The following is a 27,933-nucleotide window of genomic DNA, read 5'->3' as shown; positions in this document are numbered from 1 at the left end:
GGCGATAGATAGATAGAGGGCGATAGATAGATAGAGGGCGATAGATAGATAGATAGATAGAGGGCGATAGATAGATAGAGGGCGAAAGATAGACAGATAGATAGAGTGAGGGCGATAGATAGACAGATAGAGTGAGGCCGATAGATAGACAGATAGAGTGAGGCCGATAGATAGACAGATAGAGTGAGGCCGATAGATAGACAGATAGAGTGAGGCCGATAGATAGATAGATCGAGTGAGGGCGATAGATAGATAGAGTGAGTGCTGCAGATAGATGTATGTGGTTGTGTGTGTGTGTGTGTGGTTGTGTGTGTGGTTGTGTTTGTGGTTGTGTGTGGATGTGTGTTTAGTTGTGAGTGTGTAGTTGTGTGTGTGGATGTGTGTGTGATCAGCACAGGAGAAGAGAACAGGGAGTTAAAGAGGGAGGTGGGATGGAAGAGAGCAGCAGATCAGCACAGGAGAAGAGAACAGGGAGTTAAAGAAGGAGGTGCGATGGAAGAGAGCAGCAAATCATCACAGAAGAAGAGATCAGGGAGTTAAAAAGGAGGCGGGTGGAAGAGAACAGCAGATCGGCACAGGAGAAGAGAACAGGGAGTTAAAGATAGAGGTGGGTGGAAGAGAACAGCAGATCTGCACAGGAGAAGAGAATAGGGAGTTAAAGATAGAGGTGGGTGGAAGAGAACAGCAGATCGGCACAGGAGAAGAGAATAGGGAGATAGAGTGAGGTCAATAGAGTGAGGGACGATAGATAGAGTGAGGGCTATAGATCGATAGAGTGAGGGCTATAGATAGATAGAGTGAGGGCTATAGATAGATAGAGTGAGGGCTATAGATAGATAGAGTGAGGGCTATAGATAGATAGAGTGAGGGCTATAGATAGATAGATAGAGTGAGGGCTATAGATAGATAGATAGATAGATAGAGTGAGGGCTATAGATAGATAGAGTGAGGGCTATAGATAGATAGAGTGAGGGCTATAGATAGATAGAGTGAGGGCTATAGATAGATAGAGTGAGGGCTATAGATAGATAGATAGAGTGAGGGCTATAGATAGATAGATAGATTGAGGGCTATAGATAGATAGATAGCTAGAGTGAGGGCGATAGAGTGAGGGCGATAGATATAGTGAGGGCGATAGATATAGTGAGGGCGATAGATATAGTGAGGGCGATAGATAGATAGAGTAAGGCCGATAGATAGATAGAGTAAGGCCGATAGATATAGTGAGGGCGATAGATATAGTGAGGGCGATAGATATAGTGAGGGCGATAGATATAGTGAGGGCGATAGATATAGTGAGGGCGATAGATAGATGGAGTGCGATAGATAGATGGAGTGCGATAGATAGATGGAGTGCGATAGATAGATGGAGTGCGATAGATAGATGGAGTGCGATAGATAGATGGAGTGCGATAGATAGATGGAGTGCGATAGATAGATGGAGTGCGATAGATAGATGGAGTGCGATAGATAGATGGAGTGCGATAGATAGATAGAGTGAGGGCGATAGATAGAGTGAGGGCGATAGAGTGAGGGCGATAGATAGATAGATAGATGGAGGGCGATAGATAGAGTGAGGGCGATAGATAGAGTGAGGGCGATAGATAGAGTGAGGGCAATAGATAGAGTGAGGGCGATAGACAGATAGAGTGAGGGTGATAGAGATACAGATAGAGTGAGGGTGATAGAGATACAGATAGATAGGGGGCGATCAATAGATACGGTGAGGGCCATAGATAGATAGTTGTGTGTGGGGGGGATTTGTGTGTGGGGGGTTTGTGTGTGGGGGTTGTGTGGGGGGGGTTTGTGGGGGATAGATAGAGTGAGAGCGATAGCTAGAGTGAGGACGATAGATAGATAGAGTGAGGTGGATAGATAGAGTGAGGGAGATAGTGAGGGCGATAGATAGATGGAGTGAGGGTGGTAGATAGAGAGAGGGGGGTGTAGAGAGGGGGGTGTAGAGAGGGGGAGTGTAGAGAGGGGGGTGTAGAGAGAGAGAGGGGTGTAGAGAGAAAGGGGTGTAGAGAGAGAGGGGTGTAGAGAGAGAGGGGTGTAGAGAGAGCGGGCGCTGGAGAGAGGGTGGTGTAGAAAGAGAGGGGTGTAGAGAGAGCGGCGCTAGAGAGATGGGTGTAGAGAGGGAGGGGGCTAGAGAGAGGGCGCTAGAGAGAGAGAGGGGGGGTGTAGAGAGAGAGGGGGTGTAGAGTGAGGGGTTCGTAGAGAGGGGTTCGTAGAGAGGGGTTCGTAGAGAGGGGTGCGTAGAGAGGGGTGCGTAGAGAGAGGGCTGTAGAGAGAGAGGGTGCTAGAGAGGGGGCGCTAGAGAGAGAGGGGGTGTAGAGGGAGAGAGGGGGTGTAGAGGGAGAGAGGGGTGTAGAGGGAGAGAGGGGTGTAGAGGGAGAGAGGGCTAGAGAGAGAGGGGGTGTAGAGAGGGGTGTAGAGAGAGAGGGGTGTAGAGAGAGACAGAGGTGTGTAGAGAGAGAGGTGTGTAGAGAGAGAGGGGTGTAGAGAGAGAGAGGGGTGTAGAGAGAGAGGGGCAGAGAGAGAGAGGGGGTAGAGAGAGGGGTGTAGGAGAGAGAGGGGTGTAGGAGAGAGAGAGGGGTGTAGGAGAGAGAGGGGTGTAGGAGAGAGAGGGGTGTAGGAGAGAGAGAGGGGTGTAGGAGAGAGAGGGTTGTAGAGAGAGAGGGGTGTAGAGAGCGAGAGGGGTGTAGAGAGAGAGGGGTGTAGAGAGAGAGGGGTGTAGAGAGAGAGGGGTGTAGAGAGAGAGGGGTGTAGAGAGAGAGGGGTGTAGAGGGAGAGGGGTGTAGAGGGAGAGGGGTGTAGAGGGAGAGGGGTGTAGAGGGAGAGGGGTGTAGAGGGAGAGGGGTGTAGAGGGAGAGGGGTGTAGAGAGAGAGGGGGCTAGAGAGAGAGGGGGTGTAGAGGGGTGTAGAGAGAGAGGGGGTGTAGAGAGGGGTGTAGAGGGAGGGTGCTAGAGAGAGAGGGTGCTAGAGAGAGAGGGGTGTAGAGAGAGAGGGGGGGTAGAGAGAGAGAGGGGGTGTAGAGAGAGAGGGGGTGTAGAGAGAGAGAGGGGGTGTAGAGAGAGGGGGTGTAGAGAGAGGGGGTGTAGAGAGAGGGTTGTAGAGAGAGGGGTGTAGAGAGAGGGGTGTAGAAAGAGAGGGGTGTAGAAAGAGAGGGGTGTAGAAAGAGAGGGGTGTAGAAAGAGAGGGGTGAAGAGAGAGAGGGGTGAAGAGAGAGAGGGGTGAAGAGAGAGAGGGGTGAAGAGAGAGAGGGGTGAAGAGAGAGAGGGGTGTAGAAAGAGAGGGGTGTAGAAAGAGAGGGGTGAAGAGAGAGAGGGGGGTGGAGAGAGAGGGGTGTAAAGAGAGAGGGGTGTAGAGAGAGAGAGAGAGGGGTGGAGAGAGAGAGAGAGGGGTGTAGAGAGAGGGGGGTAGAGAGAGGGGTGCGTAGAGAGAGGGGTGCGTAGAGAGAGAGGGGTGCGTAGAGAGAGAGGGGTGCGTAGAGAGAGAGGGGTGCGTAGAGAGAGAGGGGTGTAGAGAGAGCGGGCGCTAGAGAGAGAATGGTGTAGAGACAGCAGGGTGTAGAGACAGCAGGGTGTAGAGACAGAGGGGTGTAGAGACAGAGGGGTGTAGAGACAGAGGGGTGTAGAGACAGAGGGGTGTAGAGACAGAGGGGTGTAGAGACAGAGGGGTGTAGAGACAGAGGGGTGTAGAGACAGAGGGGTGTAGAGACAGAGGGGTGTAGAGACAGAGGGGTGTAGAGAGAGAGGGGAGTAGAGAGAGAGGGGGCTAGAGAGAGGGACGCGCTAGAGAGAGGGACGCGCTAGAGAGAGAGGGGTGTAGAGAGAGAGGGGAGTAGAGAGAGAGGGGGCTAGAGAGAGGGACGCGCTAGAGAGAGAGGGGTGTAGAGAGAGAGAGAGGTGTAGAGAGAGAGAGAGAGAGAGAGAGGGGTGCGTAGAGAGAGGGGTGCGTAGAGAGAGGGGTGCGTAGAGAGAGGGGTGCGTAGAGAGAGGGGTGCGTAGAGAGAGGGGTGCGTAGAGAGAGGGGTGCGTAGAGAGAGGGGTGCGTAGAGAGAGGGGTGCGTAGAGAGAGGGGTGCGTAGAGAGAGAGGGGTGTAGAGAGAGCTGGCGCTAGAGAGAGAGAGTGGTGTAGAGAGAGGGGTGTAGAGAGAGAGGGGTGTAGAGAGAGAGGGGTGTAGAGAGAGAGGGGTGTAGAGAGAGAGGGGTGTAGAGAGAGAGGGGTGTAGAGAGAGGGGTGTAGAGAGAGGGGTGTAGAGAGAGGGGTGTAGAGAGAGCGGGGTGTAGAGAGAGAGGGGGCTAGAGAGAGGGCGCTAGAGAGAGAGGGGTGTAGAGAGAGAGGGGGTGTAGAGTGGGGTGCGTAGAGAGAGGGCTGGAGAGAGAAAGGGGGCTAGAGAGAGGGCGCTAGAGAGAGAGGGGTGTAGAGAGAGATGGGGTGTGGAGTGAGGGATGCGTAGAGAGAGGGCTGTAGAGAGAAAGAGGGGTGTAGAGAGAGAGAGGGCTAGAGAGAGAGGGGGTGTAGAGAGAGAGAGAGGGGTGTAGAGAGAGAGAGGTGTGTAGAGAGATAGAGAGGTGTGTAGAGAGAGAGAGAGGTGTGTAGAGAGAGAGAGAGGTGTGTAGAGAGAGAGAGTGGGGTGTAGAGAGAGGGTTGTAGAGAGAGAGAGAGGGTTGTAGAGAGAGGGAGGGTTGTAGAGAGAGAGAGGGTTGTAGAGAGAGAGAGGGGTGTAGAGAGAGAGAGGGGTGTAGAGAGAGAGGGGTGTAGAGAGAGAGGGGTGTAGAGAGAGAGGGGTGTAGAGAGAGCGCTAGAGAGAGAGGGGCGTAGAGAGAGGGGCGTAGAGAGAGGGGGGCTAGAGAGAGGGGGGGCTAGAGAGAGGGGGGGCTAGAGAGAGGGGGGGTTAGAGAGAGGGGCGTAGAGAGAGAGAGGGGTGTTGAGAGAGAGAGAGGGGTGTAGAGAGAGAGGGGTGTAGAGAGAGGGGTGTAGAGAGAGAGGGGTGTAGAGAGAGAGAGGGGGGTGTAGAGGGAGAGGGGTGTAGAGAGAATAAAAATGCAACATGCAATGGCAGTCCAACGCTAATAAGTAAAATTTGTGACATAAATTAGATTAAAAGCTACATTTTGTAAACAGTACGTCTGAATAGTTGTACATTATCAGGCAAAACTGATGTAGTAATATCTTAGAACATGGCTTCCGGGTGTTATAAATGGTGTATTTTACTGTTCTGTCTTTTTTTGCGCTCATATTTGAAATACATCTGAAATACATCTGCAGCATCATCTTGAAAAGTGTCTTTTTGTGCACATAAAAAACTGCTTTTAAAGCGGAAATAAAGCCTGCAGCTGCAGTATTAAAAATGCCTTTTAATGTCTGCGCATTTCCGTTATTTACTGCGTTAAATAAAGGGGCAGAGTGCAAGTAATCATCAAAATGAAATAGTTTGTAAAGGTAGGAGAGGAGTGGTCGGGTCTGTTTCTGAAGCTAGGATGGAAGGGTGCTGTGTCTGTTGCTGGCTACATGGCAGAGTGGGATGTGGGTTTGGGGGGGTGGCATTTTGCCAGCATTATTATTTTGTGTCATAATTGCATAGCTGAGAGGTGTGCGACACATGGCGTGTATATCGCGAGAGCGTAAAAGGCTGGGGCTGAATAGAATAAACAGAGCCGTGAGAGCAAACACCCTGTCAAAGTCAAAGAATTTATATAGCGCACTACATACCCGGAGGGTTTCAAGGCGCTTAGGAAGGGGACTCGGGATTACTTGTCAAATATCCACGTTTTAAGTTGCTTTCTGAATGCTAGGTGGTTCTGGGTAAGGCGAAGGTAAGCGGGGAGTGAGTTCCATGTTTTAGCAGCCAGGTATGAAAAGGATCTGCCTCCCATGGTGGTCTTGTTGATGCGAGGTACAGTGGCGAGGGCTTGGCTGGAAGAACGTAGTTGGCGGGAGGGGGTGTAGAAGGACAGTCGTGAGTTGAGGCATTCTGGACCGATGTCGTAGAGTGATTTGTGTGCGTGGGTAAGCAGTCGGAAAGTGATCCTCTTGTTGACGGGTAGCCAGTGGAGGTCTTTAAGGTGACCAGAGATGTGATCGTTGCGTGGGATGTCTAATATAAGTCTGGCTGAGGCGTTTTGGATTCGTTGGAGTTTCTTCTGGAGTTTTGCGGTAGTACCTGCGTAGAGGGTGTTTCCGTAGTCCAGTCGGCTCGTGACCAGAGCGTGGGTGACTGTTTTCCTTGTTTCGGAGGGGATCCAGCGAAATGTTTTTCTGAGCATGCGAAGAATGTTGCAGCAGGAAGAGGATACGGCGCTGACTTGTCTGTTCATTGAGAGTGAAGAATCCAGGATGACGCCTAGGTTCCGTGCGTGGTCTGTCGGGATGGGTGCTTTTCCGAGGGCTTCCGGCCACCAGGAGTCGTCCCATGCAGAGGGGGATGTCCCTAAGATGAGGACTTCTGTTTTGTCTGAGTTCAGTTTCAGACGGCTTTGTTTCATCCATTCGGCAACTTCTTTCATTCCTTCGTGTAGGTTGGTTTTGGCGGTGCTGGGGTCATTGGTGAGGGAAAGGATCAGTTGAGTGTCATCCGCGTACGAGATGATGTTGAGGTTGTGTTGGCGTGCGATGGCCGCGAGGGGGATCATGTATACGTTGAAGAGGGTGGGACTGAGTGAGGATCCTTGTGGTACGCCGCAGATGACTTCAGAGGCCTCGGACTTGAATGGTGGAAGGCGGACTCTCTGGGTTCTTCCGGTGAGGAACGAGGTGATCCATTCAAGTGCTTTTCCTTGGATTCCGATGTTATTGAGGCGTTGTAAAAGGGTGCTGTGGCAGACTGTGTCGAATGCTGCAGATAGGTCGAGGAGGATGAGGGCGACTGTGTCTCCATTGTCCAGTAGAGTTCGAATGTCGTCTGTTGCTGCGATGAGGGCGGTCTCAGTGCTGTGTTTTGCTCGGAAGCCAGATTGTGAGGGGTCGAGGGATTTTTTGGCTTCGAGGAAGGCGGCGAGCTGGTTGTTGACAGCTTTCTCGATGACTTTGGCTGGGAATGGAAGAAGCGAGATGGGGCGGTAATTTTTGAGTTCGGTGGGGTCCGCTGTGGGTTTTTTCAGAAGGGCGGTGAGTTCAGCGTGTTTCCAGTCTTCCGGGAAGGTGGCGGAGTTGAAGGAGCAGTTGATGACGTCTCGGAGGTGCGGTGCTATGACGGAGTCTGCTTTGTTGAAGATGTGGTGAGGACATGGGTCTGTGGGGGATCCTGAGTGGATGGAATTCATCAGGCGGATGGTGTCCTCAGTGGAGATTGGGTTCCAGTCGTTAAGGGTGTTCATGGGGGGAAGATGATCAGCAAATGGAAGGGTGGGTTGGTTTCCGGGTTGGTTGTCAAAGCTGTTGTGGATGTCTGCAATCTTGTTGTGGAAAAATGAGGCTAGGGAGTCGCAGAGGGTTTGAGAGGGGGTGATGTCGTTGGAGTTGGCCGAGGGATTGGAAAATTCCTTGACGATGTTGAAAAGTTCCTTGCTGTTGTGAGCGTTGATGTCAAGTCGATCCTTGAATGCTGTTTTCTTGGCTTTTCGGATTAGTTGGTGGTGAGTGCGGGTGGCGTTTTTGAAGGCGTCCTTGGTGCTGGTGGTTGGGTCTTTTTTCCAGGCCTTTTCAAGGGAGCGGCAGAGTTTCTTGGACTTCTTGAGATCATCATTGAACCATGAGGCCTTCTTGCTGCCAGGTTTATTTTGACGTTTTTTCAGTGGTGCTAAGGTGTTAGCGGTGTTGGATAACCATAGGGTGAGGTTGGCGGCGGCTTCGTTAGCGTTAGAAGAGAGGGCTGGGGAGTTTTGAAGGAGCGATGCGGAGATTTGGTCCGTGGTGATTTTGTTCCAGTTCCTTTGCAGGGTAGGTTGGAGGTGGATGCTGGGTTTTGGTTTGTTGTAGGTGAAGTGAACGCAGCTGTGGTCAGTCCAGAGGAGGTCCGTAGTGTGGCTGAAGGAGACATGGTTGCTGGATGTGAAGATGGGGTCGAGTGTGTGACCTGTGGTTCCTATGATGTTCTTTCTGTACCTTTGTAAAGAATACATTTGTTACCATAAATAAAAAATATTATGTTATGAGGGTCTAGCTTTAAGTAAAATGTTGGCTGGTTGAATAAGCAAAAATTCTGGGTTTTGTATAAATAGGGACTTTGTGCAAAGCAGTAAAAATTCTGTGCAACCGGTATTATAAAGCCAACTTTTGGCTTGTAAATGTTGTATTTTAAACCTGACATGGTTTTGCACCGGATCTATAATATAGTAAATTAGCCTGTTGAACTGCATTGTGCAGCTAAGCGTCCCGTTTAACACCAATTATAAGCGACACCAGTTATAAACGAAGCTCGGGACGGGCTGGAGGCTGAATTTTTCCACAATTAAACATGGCCACTAGATGGCAGTGAGTATCCACCACATTAAACAAAGAAGCCTCTTGGAGCAGTGAAAAGCAAGCTCTCAGCATTGCGGGGGGGGCAGATTCCTTTGAAGTCTGATGGGGGGGAGCGGATCCTTTGAAGCCTGATGCCGAGGCTCACAAGCTGATAACAAATGGTGTGTGATGTGATGTGCACGTGCCTGCCTCACATGAACTGTATTGAATCCGCAGTGGGTAGACTTTTTGTTAGCCTACTATAATCTTGCCTACCAACAGACGAGATCTAAAAAGGAACTAAAGAGCCTGGGCTTAAGGCTCGACCACGAGCTCACTTTTAGAGCCCAAGCCAGAAAAACTGCTGCCATCTGCTTTGGTCTGCTCCGGTCAGCACGCAAAATATTGCCTCTTCTACTTGGTAGCTCTAGAAAGCTCCTAATTCAGAAACTTATTCTTTCGAGGCTGGACTATGGGAATGCCCTTTATTTAGGTGCACCCACCTCAGTTATTTCCAAATTACAGGTGGTTCAGAACTCGGCAGCAAGGCTCCTTACAGGCGCAAACAACCATTGCTCAGCCAAGCCCTCGCTAAAAACACTTCACTGGCTCCCGATACAAGAGTGAATACTTTTTAAGGCACTCTGTATTGCACATAAAAACTTCCAGGGCAAAGGTCCTCCCATTATCAATAGTCTCATCAAACCCCATAAAGCTATCAGGAGTCTTCGCTTTAACCCCTTCCATGCTCATGACGAGCTCAGCTCGTCATGAGGTAGCCTGGAGCTGTGCTCATGACGAGCTGAGCTTGTCATGACACCAGCAAAATGGCAATTTCCAGCACAGGAGGGGAATTGCCTTAGCAGCCATAGTATTAATGAACTCCATCTGGCTGAGGTTCCCAGAATTAGGAAGGCCCGCACAGGGGGACGCCTTTTCTCCTATAATGCTTCTAGGCTATGGAACTCTCTTCCTCTCCCCATCCGTCAGGAAGTCCATCATTTATCATTTCGTAGACACATTTATTCATTCAATGGTATCCGCATCATCTGAGTCGTGGTGAGTTGAAAGGGTATGTTGGAGAAGTTTGCTGGGAAGCTTCTTAAATATCTGGCTGTGATTGTGGTGGGTTTGAGTGGTGTCCAGTGGAATAGGTTTGTAAAATTATATGTCCAGTGAAGGAGTGTGGTAAAGCATATGCACGAGGTAGTGTTAGCAATTACATATAATTGAGGCTGTTTCCCAGGGTGGATTTCTAGGTCTGTGATGTGTGCGCTGAGATGGAGTGATGATTTGTGGATTAGAATAGAGAGTCTCATATTTGTACTATTGCAAGCAGTAGTGAGGTGTAAGTCACTTAGGTAGGCACTGTTAGTGTTCAAAAAGTCTTCTATGAATTGATTGTCACATGTGTGCGGGGCAGTGGGGCTGTGGTGGAATGTGGGCTGTTGTGAGATGGAGAGACTAGTTGATAAGAGTTCAAAACTGCCTGATGTGTGGGAAGGGAGTTGGGATAATGCAGAGAGTGAGCTTGTTGTTGGCCTGGCCACCACCAGTTGTTTGGCGAAGGAGTAAGTTAATATTGCGATGTTGTAACCATCCAGGATAATAAGTTTGCCAAAGCTAGGGGATGATGTTGTGAGCTGAGAAGATATATAAAGTTAACTGAGTCTCTGTGGTCAGAATGTGGGTTGATGAGCATAAGGCAGAGGGCTGAGTCATGTGGTTACGCGGTTGAGCATTATTTTTGGTGATGTATTTTAAATTAGTGGGTATATGTAATAAATTGGATTATTATTTGGGGTGGGTGACTACCCGACTCAAGGAGTAATCACAACCCATGTCAAGGAGTAATCACAACCCATGTCATGGTGAACCCTAAAAGTTACTAAATTAGCCCGAGCTCAACCCCTTGTTAGCTATGGCAAAGAGCACACAAGTTTAACATAGGGCAATGTGTCAAGTATGTACACAGTATAAAAACAGTAATAAAGTCAAAATGCTAAACAATCCAAATTCCAAACCAAATTAGAACAAGCACGGGCACAGCCAACAGGTGTGTCGTCTGTGCGAGACCTATTGGCATTGGCTATGTGTTTTAGCTATGTTGTAGACCAGTGTGGCTGCTGTTCAGCATGGTTACAAGTGAGTGGAGTGGGGTGAGGTAGATTGGGATGGGGCATATTGGAGTGTGGTAGAATGGGGTGGGTAGGTTTGAATGGGTAGGTTGGGGTAGATTGGGGTGGGGCATATCGGGGTGCTGTAGGTAGATTAGGGCAGATAGTGGTGTGTTCGATTGGGGTGGTCATATTGGGGTGGATAGGGGCAGGTTAGGGTAGATTGAGGCAGGGTACATTGTTGTTGGGTAAATTGAGGTGAAATAATTGGAGTGTGGTAGTTTGGGGTAGATTGTAGGAGCCGGAGTGGGGTAGATTGTGGTAAACTGGAGTGGCGTAGATTGGAGTGGGTAGATTGTCGTGGAGTAGATTGGGTTGGGGTACAGTGGTATATTGGGGTAGATTAGAGTACGGTGGATTGAAATGGAGTAAATTGGTCTAAATTGCAGTAGGGTACTTTAGAATGGAGTAGAGTGGGTGGGGTAGATTATGGTAGGTTGGGTGGGGTAGATTGAGGTGGAGTAGCTTGGGGTGTGCTAGTTTGGTTTAAATTGGATTGGGGTAGACTGGAGTGGGGTAGGTTGAGGTTGATTGGAATGCTGTAGTTTTAGTGGGTTGACTGAAGTAGTTGGAGTGGCCTAGGGTGGACTAGATTGGAGTGGGGTAGACTGGGGAAGATTGGATGGGTAAATTATGGTAAATTGTAGTGGGGTGCCTCTATTATATTATTTCTCTGTCAAATGATTCATCGTTCGTTATCTGCAAGTTTGGTAATGACAGATGAGTCTTGAGATAGATCCCTCAGAGCCTGAGATTCAATGTGGGTCAGGTTATTGCAATAGTAGACATTTCTTTTCTGTAGATAGCCTGTTTCTGGTAAAGTGGTTTCTTCAAAGGTGATCACCTGGGGAGGCACACAAAAGAAGGCTGGGAAGAAATTAGAATTGTTTTTAAGGCCAGTCGTATTGTTTTCTGTCGGGACTTGGTGCCCTGCGCGGAATGCTTTTACCCTGATTTTGCATAAAAATTGTAGGATTTCAATCGTAATGTCTACATGAGCTTGTAGTCTGAATGGAACAAATGATAGACATTTGTTTACAACGGATATTTCTGATTCAGATAACGTGTTTAGACAAAGGATATATGGGAATTTTATCCTGAATTACGATCTGTGGGTCTTCCTCCTGATTCTGGTTTCGCCTGACTGTTGAGATCCGCCTCGGCCCCTCCACCTCCCCCTCTGCTGCTCTGCCGTTGGAAAGCATCCTCGGATGTCTTAGCACAGTAAGGGCCATCTGAGTAAAGACATCAGGCTGTCCACCGCAGATAGAGCAAACGTTCAGATGTTTGTTTTCTGTCCGTCACTGTTGTGAGCAAATCAGAATCGGAAAGCAAACAAGCATTTACAATGCAATGATCTCGGCAATATTATAGGTAGAGCTATTGGTATTGCTCATTATTTTTTAATCTTTTTTGTATCCCTAAATAAATGGCATTGTCATTTCTATTGGCATTAGCTTTTGTTTGCATATGTGATACCTATTGCATTAGCAGAGAGAGAGTGAGGTAGTGAGAGAGAGTGAGGTAGTGAAAGAGTGAGGTAGTGAGGGAGAGGGATGTTGTGAGGTAGTGAGATATAAGCATAGAGTGATGTTGTGATGTAGTGAGATAGAGAGAGAGGTATTGAAAGAGAGTGAAAGTGAGTTAGTGAGATAGAAAGAGTGAGGTAGTGAGATAGAGAGTGATTGAGGTAGTGAGTTAGAGAGAGAGTGAAGTTGTGAGCTAGAGAGTGAGGTAGTGAAAGTGAGGTAGTGATGTTTTGAGAGAGAGAAGTTGTGAGATAGTGAGATAGATAGAGTGGAGTAGTGAGGTAGAGAGAGGTATGTAGTGAGAGAGAGGTAGATAGAGAGTGAGGTAGTGAGAGACAGAGTGAGGTAGTGAAAGAGGTAGTGAGGGAGAGGGATGTTCTGAGGTAGTGAGATCGAAACAGTGAGTGTGTTTGTGAGGTAGTGAGAGAGAGAGAGTGAGGTAGTGAAAGAGAGTGAAAGTGACTTAGTGAAATAGAAAGAGAGCGAGTGAGGTAGTGAGATCGAGAGAGAGTGAGGTAGTGAGTTAGAGAGAGTGAAGTTGTGAGGTAGTGAGATAGAGAGTGAGTTAGTGAGAGTGATGTAGTGATTTTTTGAGGGAGTGAGTCGTGATATAGTGAGGGCGAGAGAGTGTGAGATAGAAATAGATAGAGTGAGGTAGTGAGATAGAGAGAGAGAGAGAGTGAGCTAGTGAGATAGAGAGAGAGTAAAGTTGTGAGGTAGTGTGTTTGAGAGTGATGTGGAATGCCTGCTAACAATAAGCAACAAACAAACATGCTACAAATACCTCCCACCCCAAGACCGGCACTTACCTCTCATGTTATGACGTCAAGGCGGTGAGGGGGTGTTTATTTACCACAGCATCTCGGAGTGCGAACATAGCCTGCAGGTACAAACCTGCTGCAAGTAACATCACGCTCTCAACACACTACATGAGCAGCAACAGAACACAGACATTAATTATGTTTATGAAATATAGTACAACCAGGGACGGGTTATTTGTGCATTGTCTTACGCATTTAATGAATAGGGGCATGAGGAGAATATATGACCTGACAGAATACCCAGCGTTGTGTCAAGGTCTGGGCTTGAACAAGTTCCCTGTTAGTTTCAGGAAACCTTCCTATTGGCTGCACCTCAAAAATGCGTGGTTCAGAGGCTACCTTCTGGCTTGGAAGGACTGAAATGGATTAATGCCTTTGCTATGTTTGCACATTATGTGAACCTGGGCATATCGAAACGAAATGTATACGTACATATATAAATGGACGAGCGCCTTTGCTAAAAAGCATTGGGAGCACACCTTTCTTTTGCTAAATCAGAATATTGTCACGACCCTTTATGTACTTTTAAAGGGGCGCCATAAAGTGCAGGCGTTCCCACGCGGGCGCCTTTGCACTAAATAAGACCCATCGGTCAGAATACAATACATAGCTTGAAGTCGTGTGCCAATTAAGATGGGAAATGTCGCTTTTTTTTATGTTCCGCCTAAACACACAATGGTCACTGGAGAATGCAGCTTAGGGGAAAGGAGTAAATCATGTGGGTCGCCCTTCTGCAGGGAGTATCACTGCAGCATCGCCTTCATCCAGGTGAGCTTCCGAGACGAGTGACAATCACTTCGTATCCTTTTTCCAAGGTCATTCGTACCAGTGGCGAAGGTTGAAACAGACCTTTCAGTTACTGCCTTTTAAAGCCCACTCTGCGTACAAGTGCATATAGTTAGGCGACTGTTGTCGCTGATTCGCCCACGATCACACATTTTGGTAAAGCGGGCAAGGTCACGAACTGGGTGACTAAACGTACACGATGATCAGCATCCACAGTGCGAAGTAAGCCCCCTCTACGCTCAGCATCCCCTATCCCCCTCACCCCCTCCCAAATCGCCTGCAAGTCATTAGCCAAGAATGACAGCTTTTAGTTAAGGGGTGAACGTTCCAGCGCTGGCACTCAATGAAGGGGATGTTTAGCATCCACGCTTGGAGCTGAGCATTCTTCAGATCTTCCCATTCGCCTGCAGGTATTCAGAACGGAGGTGCACGTATATTTAGTGAATCGGCCAAGATCACAATGTTTAGTGAAGCACGAAAGGCCCCAAGCGGGGTCAATCCATGTAGGGCGTCCTCTGCTCCCACCCCCCCCCCTCGCCCCCCCCCCCCCCCCCATTGTCTGCAGGTATTAGAACGCATAGGCATGTGTTAACAGTGATTCGTTCAGGATCACACAGTTGCGCAAATATGGACAAACTCACCTTAGAGGACGTTCAGCATGGAGAACGGCATGACCAGGAAGCCCAGCAGCATGTCGGCGACGGCCAGGGACATCAGGAAGTAGTTGGTGGTGTTCTGGAGCTTTTTCTCCAGGAGCACGGCCATGATGACCAGGATGTTGCCGGCAATGGTCAGCACGATGACCAGCGCCGTCAGCAGGGCCAGCCAGTTCTTGCCGGGAGCGGGCGGCCTGCCCTCGGAGGTCAGGTTGCTGAAGTTCCGGGGCCCCGCCGTCCAGTTGAGGAGCTCGGCCGCCGTGCCCTCGCCGGCGCCCACCTCCTTCTCGTAGAGCCCCTGGCCGTCCTGGCGCAGCTGGATGTGCGAGCTCATGCTCAGGTTGCCAAAGTTTTCCGTGCACACAATGTCCATGGCTAAGCCCGAGCTCTGCGCGGAGATGACGTGAAAAAACATCAAGGTTTTACTTTCCTCCAACATTTGGGTTCAGTGCCCCCAGGAGCGGTTCCAGGCAGGCATCGGAAAGGGCGTCAGTCCATAGTCTGTAATGGCTTGCGCATACACGGAAAGATGTGGCAGCGAGGCTGTTCCCAGAAACAATGGCGGCCGGAATCACAGTATGTTGCACGGCGCTGCTAACTCGAGCCGGGATCCTCAGCTCTCGAGTCGGCAACCGCAGGCGCTGGGCCACATACGCTCTGCTCACTACTGTAAAACAGAGTTCTTTGCCATCGTGGGACACAGTGGACTGTCGAGTGGCTGTTCAAAATTGCGGTAATGGCTTGCGCATACACGGAAAGATGTGGCAGCGAGGCTGTTCCCAGAAACAATGGCGGCGTTAAGCTTCTGAAATTTTTCGGATTTGGGGGCGTGGTTTTGTGGTTCTGAGTGACAGACTACGTCACTGTCTAAAGAACAGCAAAACTTATCCCCCCAAATCCGAAAAAGACGGAGCCTATTCAGAGGGCGGCTCTCTCCTCCAATGGCTGGCCTCCGTCTAGGAAGCCAGCCAAGGGTGGAGAGACAGGGCAGGGAGGCGGGTTCTGAAGCCCTACTAAACAACATTAAATCTCGGACTTCCGGTCTGCCTTCGGCAGACCGGATATTACCGAGACCTAAAAATAAATGATGATCCTCATACTCTGGAGAAAACTCTCAGGCTGTTTGGCAGATTAGTTTTAGTATAGAAGGAATTTAACCGTGAAGAAATATTGTCACTAGAGAAAAAGGAAATGGCAGTTTAATAAATGAATTTGCCCTTGCTCATTCGATTTTCTCCTAGGAAATATAGATATGAAGTTTGCTCATGCAAAAATGAAATTCGCAAACGTTTGCTAGAATCATGTCTGGAATCCTGCACACACTGCAGGTATCCAGGCCTACTTCTGTGAAATCTTGCGAATGACTGAATGACTGATAGTTGTAAAGGTTCTAAATACATAGATGCACGTTTGACTTTTCCATATTTATTTTTACATGGTACCATAATGATTTTATACTGATGCTCAATTTTTATAAAATATTGGTATTCATCTAACCTATATTATTATAAGAGGCCTTTGCAAATTAGTTAACTTTTTTCTCGAAAAATGACCACTTTAGTAAAACCATGAAGTTGCATATATTTTTTTAAGTATATTTCATTGTGAAAGCAAACAAATAGAACAATTGTTTAGTAAATCTATCGGCAACCTTTGTCCATTTTTGTAAAATATTGCTTTAAAAATGAAAGCACTACTCTTGCTTCCGTTCTTCTCTTCTTCTGACTATATTTGCATATAATAAAGAGTATTCTCGAGGCATTCTGCTTAGCCACACGGTGGTACATTTTACAAACATACACATGTGCACGTTCTCATATCGGAACCAGTGTTAATAATGCAAGCTGAGCTTACAGCTCACTGTATTTCCTTAGAGCGCACACCCTAACAATAATGGCTTTGCCTTAATGAACCATAATTACAGTTTTGTACATATGGATGCATATCTTGCCTTAGCAGCAGACAGTCTTCTTTCCCATCATCTTACTATGGCATTGTAAACTGGCATCCTAGGGGTGTGACCCCTGAATACAAGTAGAGGTCTTGGAGGGATGTAAGTTCAAGTTTCTGATCCTGTCTATTCTCTTTTCTAGAGAGTCATCGCCCACGGCTGCAGGAAAGCGGTAAGTGGAGCTGTTGGCGAGTCCCTGTTAGTGCTTCATGGATCTGCAGTACATTGAATGAATTTCTAGTGCATCTACAATTCTACTGAGGAGCTGTGATAGAATCTACCGGATCACCCAACTGTGGACCGCATGTATGACTCCCTCCTCTGAATAGTCCACCACTAACACATCCCTGCAAGCATCAGGCAACACTGGCTAAACTCTGTGGTACCCTCTGACACTGTAGTGCCTCCGCCAGTTTCGAATTCACCAGTACCTTTTCTGTGGGCGCTTGTGACTCATTTCCTCAAAGTGTTAGCTGGTTACTCACCCACTTGTTCCCCTCCATGGGCATCATGTAACACCCCCAGCCCATTTAACTGTCACATCCTGGGAGGACTGTCTGAAACACTCCTACAGTGACCCCCTTCTACCTGAGGCACGGCCCTATACGCAAATACCTCATCTAAGTATAGATCTGTTGGTACTACCCTTTGGGAAGCATGTGAACCACTCCTACTATTTTTCAGCCAATTTCTGCTGCCCCAGTACCTCCATGTGGCCAGCACATCACGTAAACACTTGAGGTCTCAGAGTACATATCCCTCAGTTAGCACAACTCTCAGGATTTTGTGTCAGCTACTTTTAGAATCCTTGGGGCATTTACTGATGACCAGATATGAATATGAGTTAACAGTATAAATGTCTAAGGGGAACTACAGCATGGTGCCTTTCTTCTGGGCACTTTTGACTTGTAGTACCTTAGATTGATACATGATACTTCTGCGGGCTGAGCGAGGCTTGTGCTATTATCCATTGTCCAGTGAGGGAGGGCCTGCTGATGCTCTTGAACAACCACTGGTTCCAGCTTCAGATTCATGTCCTCAGTGCTGAATATGCTGTTTGTGACTCAAGTCCCAATGCTGTGATTATTATTATTTAAATACTGTGTGTTGAATTTGGCTGATCCCCCAGGGCTACAAGACAGACTCTGGCTCCACTAGCATGTTGTGTTTTAAACGCCCTGGGACAGCTCCCCATCCCTTGGCACATCTTTTGAGCTGTGATTATTTCACCCACAATGCTGGAGATGATGCTGGAGCACAGAAACAGTTACAAACCTAGAAAAACAGCTGTTAGATTTCTGAGAGAAGAATCTGGTCATCCTGCCAGTATTGTTTTAAACTTGTTACCATTTTAAGTTCCTACTATTATTTCATAAGCCATTTCCTTGTGTTTGTTTAAGTAATGAGGCCTAGTCTCAACACCTGTTTCTATTTCTGAGGCACAAAAGATTGTGAAATCATGAATTAATTTTGGTAGTAACACTAAATCTATCCTAGCACACCCAATAACTGAGTGCACTACCTCCAAAATGAAATCACCCCTGTGACTCTCATGCCCATTCCCTTTGGAGGTCTGTCCTCTTTGTCACATTGCCATGGCTGTGGGAGAGATGTGAGGCGCGCTTGCACTCGTTCCCGCTACCTCCAACACGCGGAATGAGTACTCACTTAGGTAAGCCTAGTCACGCCGCTCTTTTCTGTTCACACAGGCCTTCCTCCAGGTTTCCTCACCACCGGCGCAAGAAGCGGAAAGAGATGGAAGATGGCATGACCGATTTAGGACCACAGAAATCAAGTAAGTGTAAGCACCAGTGGGGGTTGAGGAGTGACACACAGAGTCTGGTAAAGTGAGCGGAATCAAAGAGTATGATCAACTTAGATGCTTTGCTCTTTTACACAGGAAAAAGGACAATGGGTGGTTTCCTCCTGCATAACACCATGCTGTTATACTGGATGGGATCAGTAACTGTGATACACAAAAATTGTACCTCATGAGGTCAGAATATGGTGCCCTGACACATTAACAAAGGGGTCTGTTGCGGAATACGAATACAAGCTCTTTTAAGAGCCGAAATCACGCTCCGGACCACCTGACACCATACGATGATAAACTGCCAGTGACTTGCACTTTCCCACCGGCACATGGTTCCTGTAAACTGTAGGTAAATCTCTTCCTCCAACCAGCTTCCAGCGCTTGCACCGAACCTGCTCTTCGCCAAACATACGAAGGTGCTAGCAACTCTGATAGAGATTTCGGCATTTACAAGAACTTGTATTCATATTCCACAACAGCGGATATTATAAGTATAACGACTGGAGTCGGAACTCAGTGGCCCCTGAAGAAGTGACTTCATCCCGAAATGCATTGGGCATTACAATTCCAATTTGAAGCAATAGTAGATCAATCATTGTACATTATTTGTAGAGAATTATGGTCTACGGATTTGAAGGACCGGAGCAGCCTTTGTATTAGCAATAGATTTAATCTATTTCTGATGTCTGTACAAAGATTAAAAGTAAAAACTTTACATTAAGTTGAACATTTTGATGTATGTTGTAGGATAAACTCATACACAGTGCACACTCAGTCCAAGGCAGATGGGGTACTTGGCCCTTTTTAGGTCTTGCCTGAGCCAATGCGCTTGCGCATTGCTCCGGCGAGATTATAGTAAGGGGAGAAGAACAGTCTACAAAAACGGCGCATTAGACACAGTTCATGTGATCTATGCGCGTGCACATCATCGCAGCCACATCACACACCACCATTTGTCTGTGCCTCGCATCAGACTTCAAAGGCTGCCGCTCCCTCCCGACCCCGTATCAGACTTCATCATTCGGGGGCACCACCACATCACTCGGGGACACCACCACATCACTCGGGGACACCACCACATCACTCAGGAACACCACCACATCACTCGGGGGCCCCACCACATCACTCGGGGGGTACCACCACATCACTCGGGGGGTACCACCACATCACTCGGGGGACACCACCACATCACTCGGGAACACCACCACATCACTCGGGGACACCACCACATCACTCGGGGACACCACCACATCACTCGGAGACACCACCACAGCACCCGGGAACACCACCACATCACTCGGGGACACCACCACATCACTCGGGGACACCACCACATCACTCGGGGACACCACCACATCACTCGGGGACAACACCACATCACTCGGGGACACCACCACATCACTCGGGGACACCACCACATCACTCGGAGACACCACCACATCACTCGGAGACACTACCACAGCACCCGGGAACACCACCACATCACTCGGGGACACCACCACATCACTCGGGGACACCACCACATCACTCGGGGACACCACCACATCACTCGGGGACACCACCACATCCCTCAGGGACACCACCACATCACTCTGGGACACCACCACATCACTCTGGGACACCACCACATCACTCTGGGACACCACACTGGCTCCATAATTCTGTGCTTTGATAAACTGAACTCGCTTTGTAGCACTCAACCCTGCGTGTTCTTAGCTTCAGTCTCTGTGCTGCTGCACCACATCACTCAGGGACACCACCACATCACTCGGGAACACCACCACATCACTCGGGGGCACCATCACATCACTCAGGGACACCACCACATCACTCAGGGACACCACCACATCACTCGGGGACACCACCACATCACTCGGGGACACCACCACATCACCCGGGAACACCACCACAGCACTCGGGAACACCACCACATCACTCAGGAACACCACCACATCACTCGGGGACACCACCACATCACTCGGGGACACCACCACATCACTCGGGGACACCACCACATCACTCTGGGACACCACCACATCACTCGGGGACACCACCACATCACTCGGGGACACCACCACATCACTCGGGGACACCACCACGTCACTCAGGAACACCACCACATCACTCGGGGACACCACCACATCACTCGGGGACACCACCACATCACTCGGAGACACCACCACATCACTCGGAGACACCACCACAGCACCCGGGAACACCACCACATCACTCGGGGACACCACCACATCACTCGGGGACACCACCACATCACTCGGGGACACCACCACATCACTCTGGGACAACACCACATCACTCAGGGACACCACCACATCACTCGGGGACACCACCACATCACTCGGGGACACCACCACATCACTCGGGAACACCACCACATCACTCGGGAACACCACCACATCACTCGGGGACACCACCACATCACTCGGGGACACCACCACATCACTCGGGGACACCACCACATCACTCGGGGACAACACCACATCCCTCAGGGACACCACCACATCACTCTGGGACACCACCACATCACTCTGGGACACCACCACATCACTCTGGGACACCACACTGGCTCCATAATTCTGTGCTTTGATAAACTGAACTCGCTTTGTAGCACTCAACCCTGCGTGTTCTTAGCTTCAGTCTCTGTGCTGCTGCACCACATCACTCAGGGACACCACCACATCACTCGGGAACACCACCACATCACTCGGGGGCACCATCACATCACTCGGGGGCACCATCACATCACTCGGGGACACCACCACATCTCTCGGGGACACCACCACATCTCTCGGGGACACCACCACATCACTCGGGGACACCACCACATCACTCGGGGACACCACCACATCACTCGGGGACACCACCACATCACTCGGGGACACCACCACATCACTCGGGAACACCACCACATCACTCAGGAACACCACCACATCACTCGGGGACACCACCACATCACTCTGGGACACCACCACATCACTCTGGGACACCACCACATCACTCTGGGACACCACCACATCACTCTGGGACACCACCACATCACTCTGGGACACCACCACATCACTCTGGGGCACAACCACATCACTCGGGGGCACCACCACATCACTCTGGGACACTACCACATCACTCTAATATACCACCATATCACTCTACTACACCACCACATCACTCTAATACACTACCACATCACACAGCCCAACCACATCATCACTCAGCACCACAACAGCACTGTCCTTGCTTGCTACCAATAAGCATTGCCATAGCCAATAGGACTCGCATTAGGAAAGCGTAAGCTATTGGCTTTGTGAATAACAATGCTATTAATTTATATATTTTCAAAGCCAACACATATTACAAAAAATGTGTCATTCACAATACCAATAACTCACACTTTCCTAATGCGAGACCTATTGCATTGCAAACGCTTGTTGTAATTTATGATGCGTATATTTGGCAGCATATGATTCAGTGTTGCATGCATCACAGGATAAATTGGTGTAGAAGTTATATATTTGGGAACATATGAGTGCACAATACACACATACACTCAGGATGCACATTGCCCCCGTGCTATGCCCAAGGGTGGTGAGGGGTGTATTCTCTTTGCTACTTTACAAATGGATGTTGTGTATTTACTTACATTGGCTAGATATACATTGTCCTGTCTCTTTTAAATTGGTCTGATTATTGTATAGTAATTTTTTGCAACAAGGGTTTTTCAAATATGCCATGAAAATATTTGAGGTCTTCGTTTAAAGTTAAGGTAAAACTTGTAAGAAATTATGTTCTGGTGACTATTCTCTGGCGAATATTACAAATGTTTTCATTCTCTGAAGATCTGACAACTTCAGACCCTACAACTATTCTGCAACGTTTTGACTCTATTGTAGAGGAATCTCTTAAGAACTGATTTCAGCTACAAAAAGTCAGTTAGAAATAATGTTATCAATTGTAAATCGGTGTGTCCCATCTCACGATAGAGTTAGTCTTCAATAGTTTTAAAAATAGATTAGAGAAAATCTTACAATTCCAGAGCTGTGATGCTATATTGTTGCTAACAAATGAATTAAACCCATGTTATTAGAGTGAAAAAAATTCTGATTGGTCATCTTGTACAGTTTGAAATAGTTCAAAAATTCTTAGGATTCTAAAGTTGACAATCCAAGATTAAATATTATCTTGTGATGTCAGTTCCTATTTCAGTCATATATAAAGAGACATTTGTAAGCGATGGATGTGTTGCAATGCATTTGTTCCTGATATTTCTACTGCTTTAGCCCTTGATTTTTACTTCCGGCAAACGAACTACTACTGTATCAACTTCTGGACATTGAACTTTCCTGATGTCAATGGCAGTTTGGTGCCTTGATCTGCTAATCTCATGTCTGTTCAGATTGACTTTAGAAATTAAATAAAACAAGTGGGGTTCCACAAGGGTAGGTGCTGCCAAGGCATGGATGCATTACTAATCTACTTGCATTTAGAAAAGTCCTCAAAACGTGGCTTTTTACCAGTTAACATCTATATGTTTCTGTCCACCAAGTAGGGTCACTGTAGGACTTCTGTCAGTGCCAGGACACTTTTGGGTAACAGTTGCGCTATAGAAGTAACAATAACATAACAAGTCATAGAAGGGGGCCAAGACAAAAGGGTTTAAGAAAGTCAGCATTACCTTAATAACCTCCTGAGGTTCCCAATCCAGACTACGGACTTGGTAAATGCCTCATTACATATGATTGAAACTGGAACTGACATTCAGTTTAAAGACGTCATCTTGGATTAGGAACCTTAGATACAATCCTTGGGAAGAACAATTTATCAGGCTTGTCCTCCCTTTTCTAAAATGTGTGACGTCCGTTTAGAGCATGAAGAAGCTTGACTTTCTTTGCACACTGCAGTCCAGCCACCACGCCACACTTCTCACCTGAGGGTCTGTGTGGCTCCCGTTATTCTCTTCTTGGAGACTGTGAGCAGACATGGCAGTGGCAGTAAGAACACTTAACCAGGCGCGGAACACTGCATCATTCACCATGCTCCCTGACTGCCAAATGATCGCACCTTCTTCTAACATTTGTACTGTCTGGTAAACTTTTGGCATAGATGTAACAGAAGTTTCCTCTACTCCTGATATCCTGTCTCAAACCCTGCTTGCATCTCATCAACATGGATGTCTAACACCTACATGAAGCTCAACGCTACCAACTGTAAATTCCTTTTATTTTCTATGGACATAAAGCAACAGTTAATCCATCGCCAAGGCACCTGGATTTATACTTGACACCAGCCTCACCCACAAGGAATATATTGAAAGAACGCCTAGCACCAACTCTTGTTGCTTAAGATAAACCATTTCTTCCTGAAAGTGACTTGAGAACTGTGTAATGACTTGAGAACTGTGTAATAAGCCACCAAACTCTCATCTGCATAGTTGAAAAGCCTTCCAACATAGCCACCCAGACTCCACAGAGGCTTGTCTCATCCAGGTCCTGAAGAAATATGACCACATACCCTCCAAACCTGATGGAACTCTACTTGCTCCCTTTACCAGCTGCACCATCTTAAGAACCAGCTGCATTATTTACACAGCCATTACACCAGTATACCTGCCTATCTGGCTGGCTAATTCCTGGCACACCCTCAAAAACTATACAATTGTACTGAAGGCAAAGAGATGCAAAAAAGAAAAACCAAGTCAGCAGGCCTTCAGAAGGCAAAGCATTGCAAAAAATAGAAAAACCAAGCCAGCAAGCCCTCTGAAGGCAAAGCTTTTCAAAACAAAGAAAAACCAAGTCAGTAGGCCTTCTCCATCTTGAAAGAAGAACACTACATTACAACCAGGTAATAGACTACTTCTGCTGTTATTTCTTATTCTTTGCTGTTTGAAAGCAGTTCTCATATAAAGTTTTAGTTCTTTTAAAATAACTGCCTGCTGTGACCCGCTGCGTGCATGTGTTTTCAAGAAAACCTCCGTCTGTGTGGTTGTCGACTTACTTAACCATAGCCCACACGTGTAACGTGGATATTAAGAATACCATCATTTTTAACAGTATTCCGGACTTTATATTTACTTTTATTTGGATTTCCTTAGAAGCCATCTTGCTATAGATGCTATTCATGCACTAAGAATAGTCAACAATTCTTTTTTATGTTCGTGCTCTTTCTCTTCCGTGTTTGTTTTTGAAGGCTTGCTGCAAGCAAATGTGATTTATTCTTTCAAGATATAGCCTGATCGTATTTCTTCTTAATTGCATTTTGTGCTGTAAAGGGCAGTATTTTAATGGTTTGTCACATATGAGAAAACAAAGAAGCCAGCAATTATTTATATGTAATAAGACTACTTTTATCTAATTTTAGGGTATGCAGAAAAAGTTTTGTTCTCTTTATGTCTGAGTTTTGACAGTACAACTGTCAAACAAATCTGTTGTTTCTAATATACTTGGAGTTGATTTTCTGTCCCCTTTTTCAAGCATTGTTTTTTTGTGTCTAACCACTTTCAGACATTGTCTTGAGGCTTTGTCAGTATTCCAGTGGAGTATTAAGCTTTCCTTAAAACTGCTGGCTGTCTGTCCTTCTTTTATTCAAGCAAGTGCTTGCCTTACAAAGCATACATTTCAAAAGTATACTCAGTTCATCACATTGTTTGTTACAGTGAATTAATAATGTTATACATTCATTCAATATCAAAATGAATCAATTGTTTATTATTTTGTAGTGTAGCGGACTATTCGTTTACCTTGTATCAGTGCTCATGTTTGGTCTTATATTGTCATGGTTGCTCTATTGGCTTTTCTTTTTGACTTATGTAAGGGCCTGACCACAAAATGCTGTCCCAATTTTCTAGATTTCAGTGCTATTTTATGGTCAGGCTTCGTAATATGTAAAAAATAAATACATTGCTCTTTTTTTCTATATGCGGCTCATTCTGTCTGCACCTCCCTCTTTAATTCTTTGTCCCTCGTTCATTCGTTGTTAGTCTGCCCCCACTTCCCTGTCATTTTTTCCATCTGGCTCCTGCATTTTCTCTTTCTGTTATTCCTCCTTCTTTCGTCCCTACCCACCAGCAGCTTATTATCAGTGCCGCAAATAAGAAAGCCAGTGTGTAATTTCGGCTGTTTTGCCTTAATTACAGTCCTCATTGTTTTTCAGTTTAAATTGAAGATCAGTTATCAAGGACGCCTTCATTGTATTCCTTTCTTTGTGTGTAATATGTAATGAACTTCAGAAGCTTTTCCTTATGGAGGTTGTGGGATATATGGTTTTAGGCAACTTTGATTTTTATTTTCCCTTGAATGTGTGCTCTTATACAAATGGTGCATATTTCTAACCAGCTTAAAAAATATCCAGAAATATATGCTAAACACACAGTTAAAGTTAGACCTATTGGATGTGCCTCCATTTGTTTTAATCGGTCTCATTATTTGTAGACACTGAACGATATTTTAAGGAAAAAGGGCTTGGTGACATTGAGCTATGAGCTCTAAAAATATTCCACCATTTTACCAAAGGGCGGGGGGGGGGGGGAGAGTTATAATTTTTATAACTGGTCAAGCCTCGAAAAATCTAAAAACTTTTACCAGACTTGTAAGTGACTTGAATAACCTACTCGACCTAACTGTATTGTTCTTGACTCATGAACTCTCCTCAAATTGTGTGATCCTAAGCAAATAATTTATTTCACGGAGTCACCTTATTTCTTGCAGCCATTTTCAAATATGAGTGCACCCAACAGCTCTTTTGTTTGATTTGGTAGGCTAAACCGATGCTCCATGTATGAGAAGTTGGCCTGATATATAATGTTCACTATTCTAGTGAGCACTTTGTATCAGTCCAAACAACCCTTATTGTTGATTAGTTGTAAGTCAACCTTATAGACCAGCTATCCTAGTAGCATGGACAAGAGCAGTCTTTAGGCTAAACTCTAGAGGGCGTGTTAAGCCAGCTGTTATACCATCACATATACCCCTTGAACACCAAGTGAAAGGACACCACACATGTTGTTATGAAAATAAAAGGATATTTATTTATAACACAACAACCCTGGACTCTTTATGAGGACAGGGTGCTAAGCACAATACAAAACTCTTGAAGAAATACTGAAAGTCGCACAATTTACATAAATGCCCGAGGGGCACGAAAAACCATATTCTACAAAAGTGGAATGCGAATCACTAGCAGGTAAGTAACTACTCTCAGAGGCTTTAGAACCGCTAGGCCTACAATACTGAACCCTTAGATTAGAAGCAGGAGGCCTAGGGACGTCGTGTGCAGAGTGGCAACTCTCACGCGCAATGCGGGACAAAGTCTATGGAGGCTAGTAAATGCAAAGTTAGTGTTCTCGGGCGAACCCGACTAGGTAGGTCAAAAACGAATGTGGATCTAGACACTTAGAGAGTGGTTCTACGCTGGAGCACCGTGGTTCTCGGTTTACCTAGCCCAGGGGCTGCGGCTGCATAGGGTTCAAGTGTCGTCGGGAATCCTCATTGACGAACCAGGAGCCTGAAGTAAAAGTTGCTGGCAGGCGACCAGTGAAGATGTTCCGGGCTGATCCAAGGATAGATCAGTGAAGAAGGATACCTGTAAGCAGAGGGGACGAGTTCTGAATCACTAGCCAGTGATTAGGTGGGCACCAGGATGGCACCGGACGAGGTCACTCAGCCAGGTGAAGAAGTGACACTGGATTCTGCTGCTGCACGGACCAGGGCGCTGATGTCGACCAGGCTGGAGGTCTGCGAGCTGTCCCACGTCGGATGTCTGCTGCTGGCGATGCTGGATCCGTTGAAGGAGGCAACAAGCCTTGGCTACCGCAAGCCCACGTGGCGACACAAAATGGCATCTGGGGTGGACCAGGAGGGTCCGAGGAAGTTCCCCTTCAAGAGGAGACAAGGGCCAGTCTAGAGGAGCTAGACCAGTGGTGAAACAAACGTAGGACGTCGTCTGGAGGGTCACTAGCCAACGGGCAAGTGACCGGACAACGTGGCAAGCGACACAGAAGCAAAAGGGCCCCACGCAGATCTGGTGGATGCTGGGGGGCTGGACTTCGGTGCTCGTGCTGCATGGGGTTGGGGCTTCTCTTACCCCAGTGCACCCACTCGAGGGTCCCTCGGCGGTCGTGCTGGGTCAGTGTTGTGCTGGTTCTGATGATAGCCGGTTCCTCTGGTCTCGTCGCACCCACGGTTCTCAGCTGTGCTGTAGAGGCAGGTTGAGGTCAGAGAGGGCAGGGAGTCCGGGTCTCGTCGTGCTGGTCAGTCTGGTTCCAGAGGAAGGACGGGCAGCAAACCGCAAGATACTTAGTTGGTGCCTGCTGCTGCAGGGTGACTACTCCTTAGTCACAAGGGAGAAATCTTGAGAAGAAGTCGAGAGTTCCTTTCGTGGAAAGTAGTTTCAGGATTCAAAGATGATCTAATTTGGAAGGGTCCCCGCTCCTACCTTTATTCTAAAGAAAGGGGCTGGTACGCGACTAGGTCCTGCCCATGGGTGGGACCAGGAAGGGGGGTGGCTACACCCACACTCCTTTGTCCGGTCTCTCCTCAGCTCAGGGGCTGGTGTGCCCCTGGAACTGGTTTGAGCCGGCCTATGCACAGTGAGCACCGGGGTGCCACTTGCATGTCACCTTCCTCTCAGCCCTGCCTACCTGGGATACACAAAACCCTGTCTGGGATGGTGCTAGCACCGCCCCCGACAGGAAACCCTTTGTCCAAGCTCTCCTCGCTGGAAGGACTCCCAGCAGCAGGAGGTCAGACTTGTGTCTGTGGTGGCAGCATCCATTTTGTGATGCTGAGGCTCGAGTTAACTTTAAC

General features: G+C 47.5%; 1 protein-coding gene across 1 annotated transcript in view; it reads left to right on the top strand.

Moving 5' to 3' along the window:
• The window catches only part of LIN37 (lin-37 DREAM MuvB core complex component), a 234,446-nt gene that overhangs the window by 108,642 nt on the left and 97,871 nt on the right, over window positions 1-27,933 (top strand). Inside the window, exons 5-6 of the mRNA XM_086929986.1 lie at window positions 16,451-16,480; window positions 18,018-18,103. Of these exons, the coding sequence (XP_086786112.1) occupies window positions 16,451-16,480; window positions 18,018-18,103 (116 nt within the window). The remainder of the gene's footprint in view (window positions 1-16,450; window positions 16,481-18,017; window positions 18,104-27,933) is intronic.

Source organism: Lissotriton vulgaris, chromosome 7 (genome assembly GCF_964263255.1).
Source record: "Lissotriton vulgaris chromosome 7, aLisVul1.2, whole genome shotgun sequence".
In the NCBI taxonomy this organism is placed as follows: domain Eukaryota; kingdom Metazoa; phylum Chordata; class Amphibia; order Caudata; family Salamandridae; genus Lissotriton; species Lissotriton vulgaris.
Note: the sequence above shows the minus strand (reverse complement) of the source record. Positions and strands in the feature narration are given on the sequence as shown.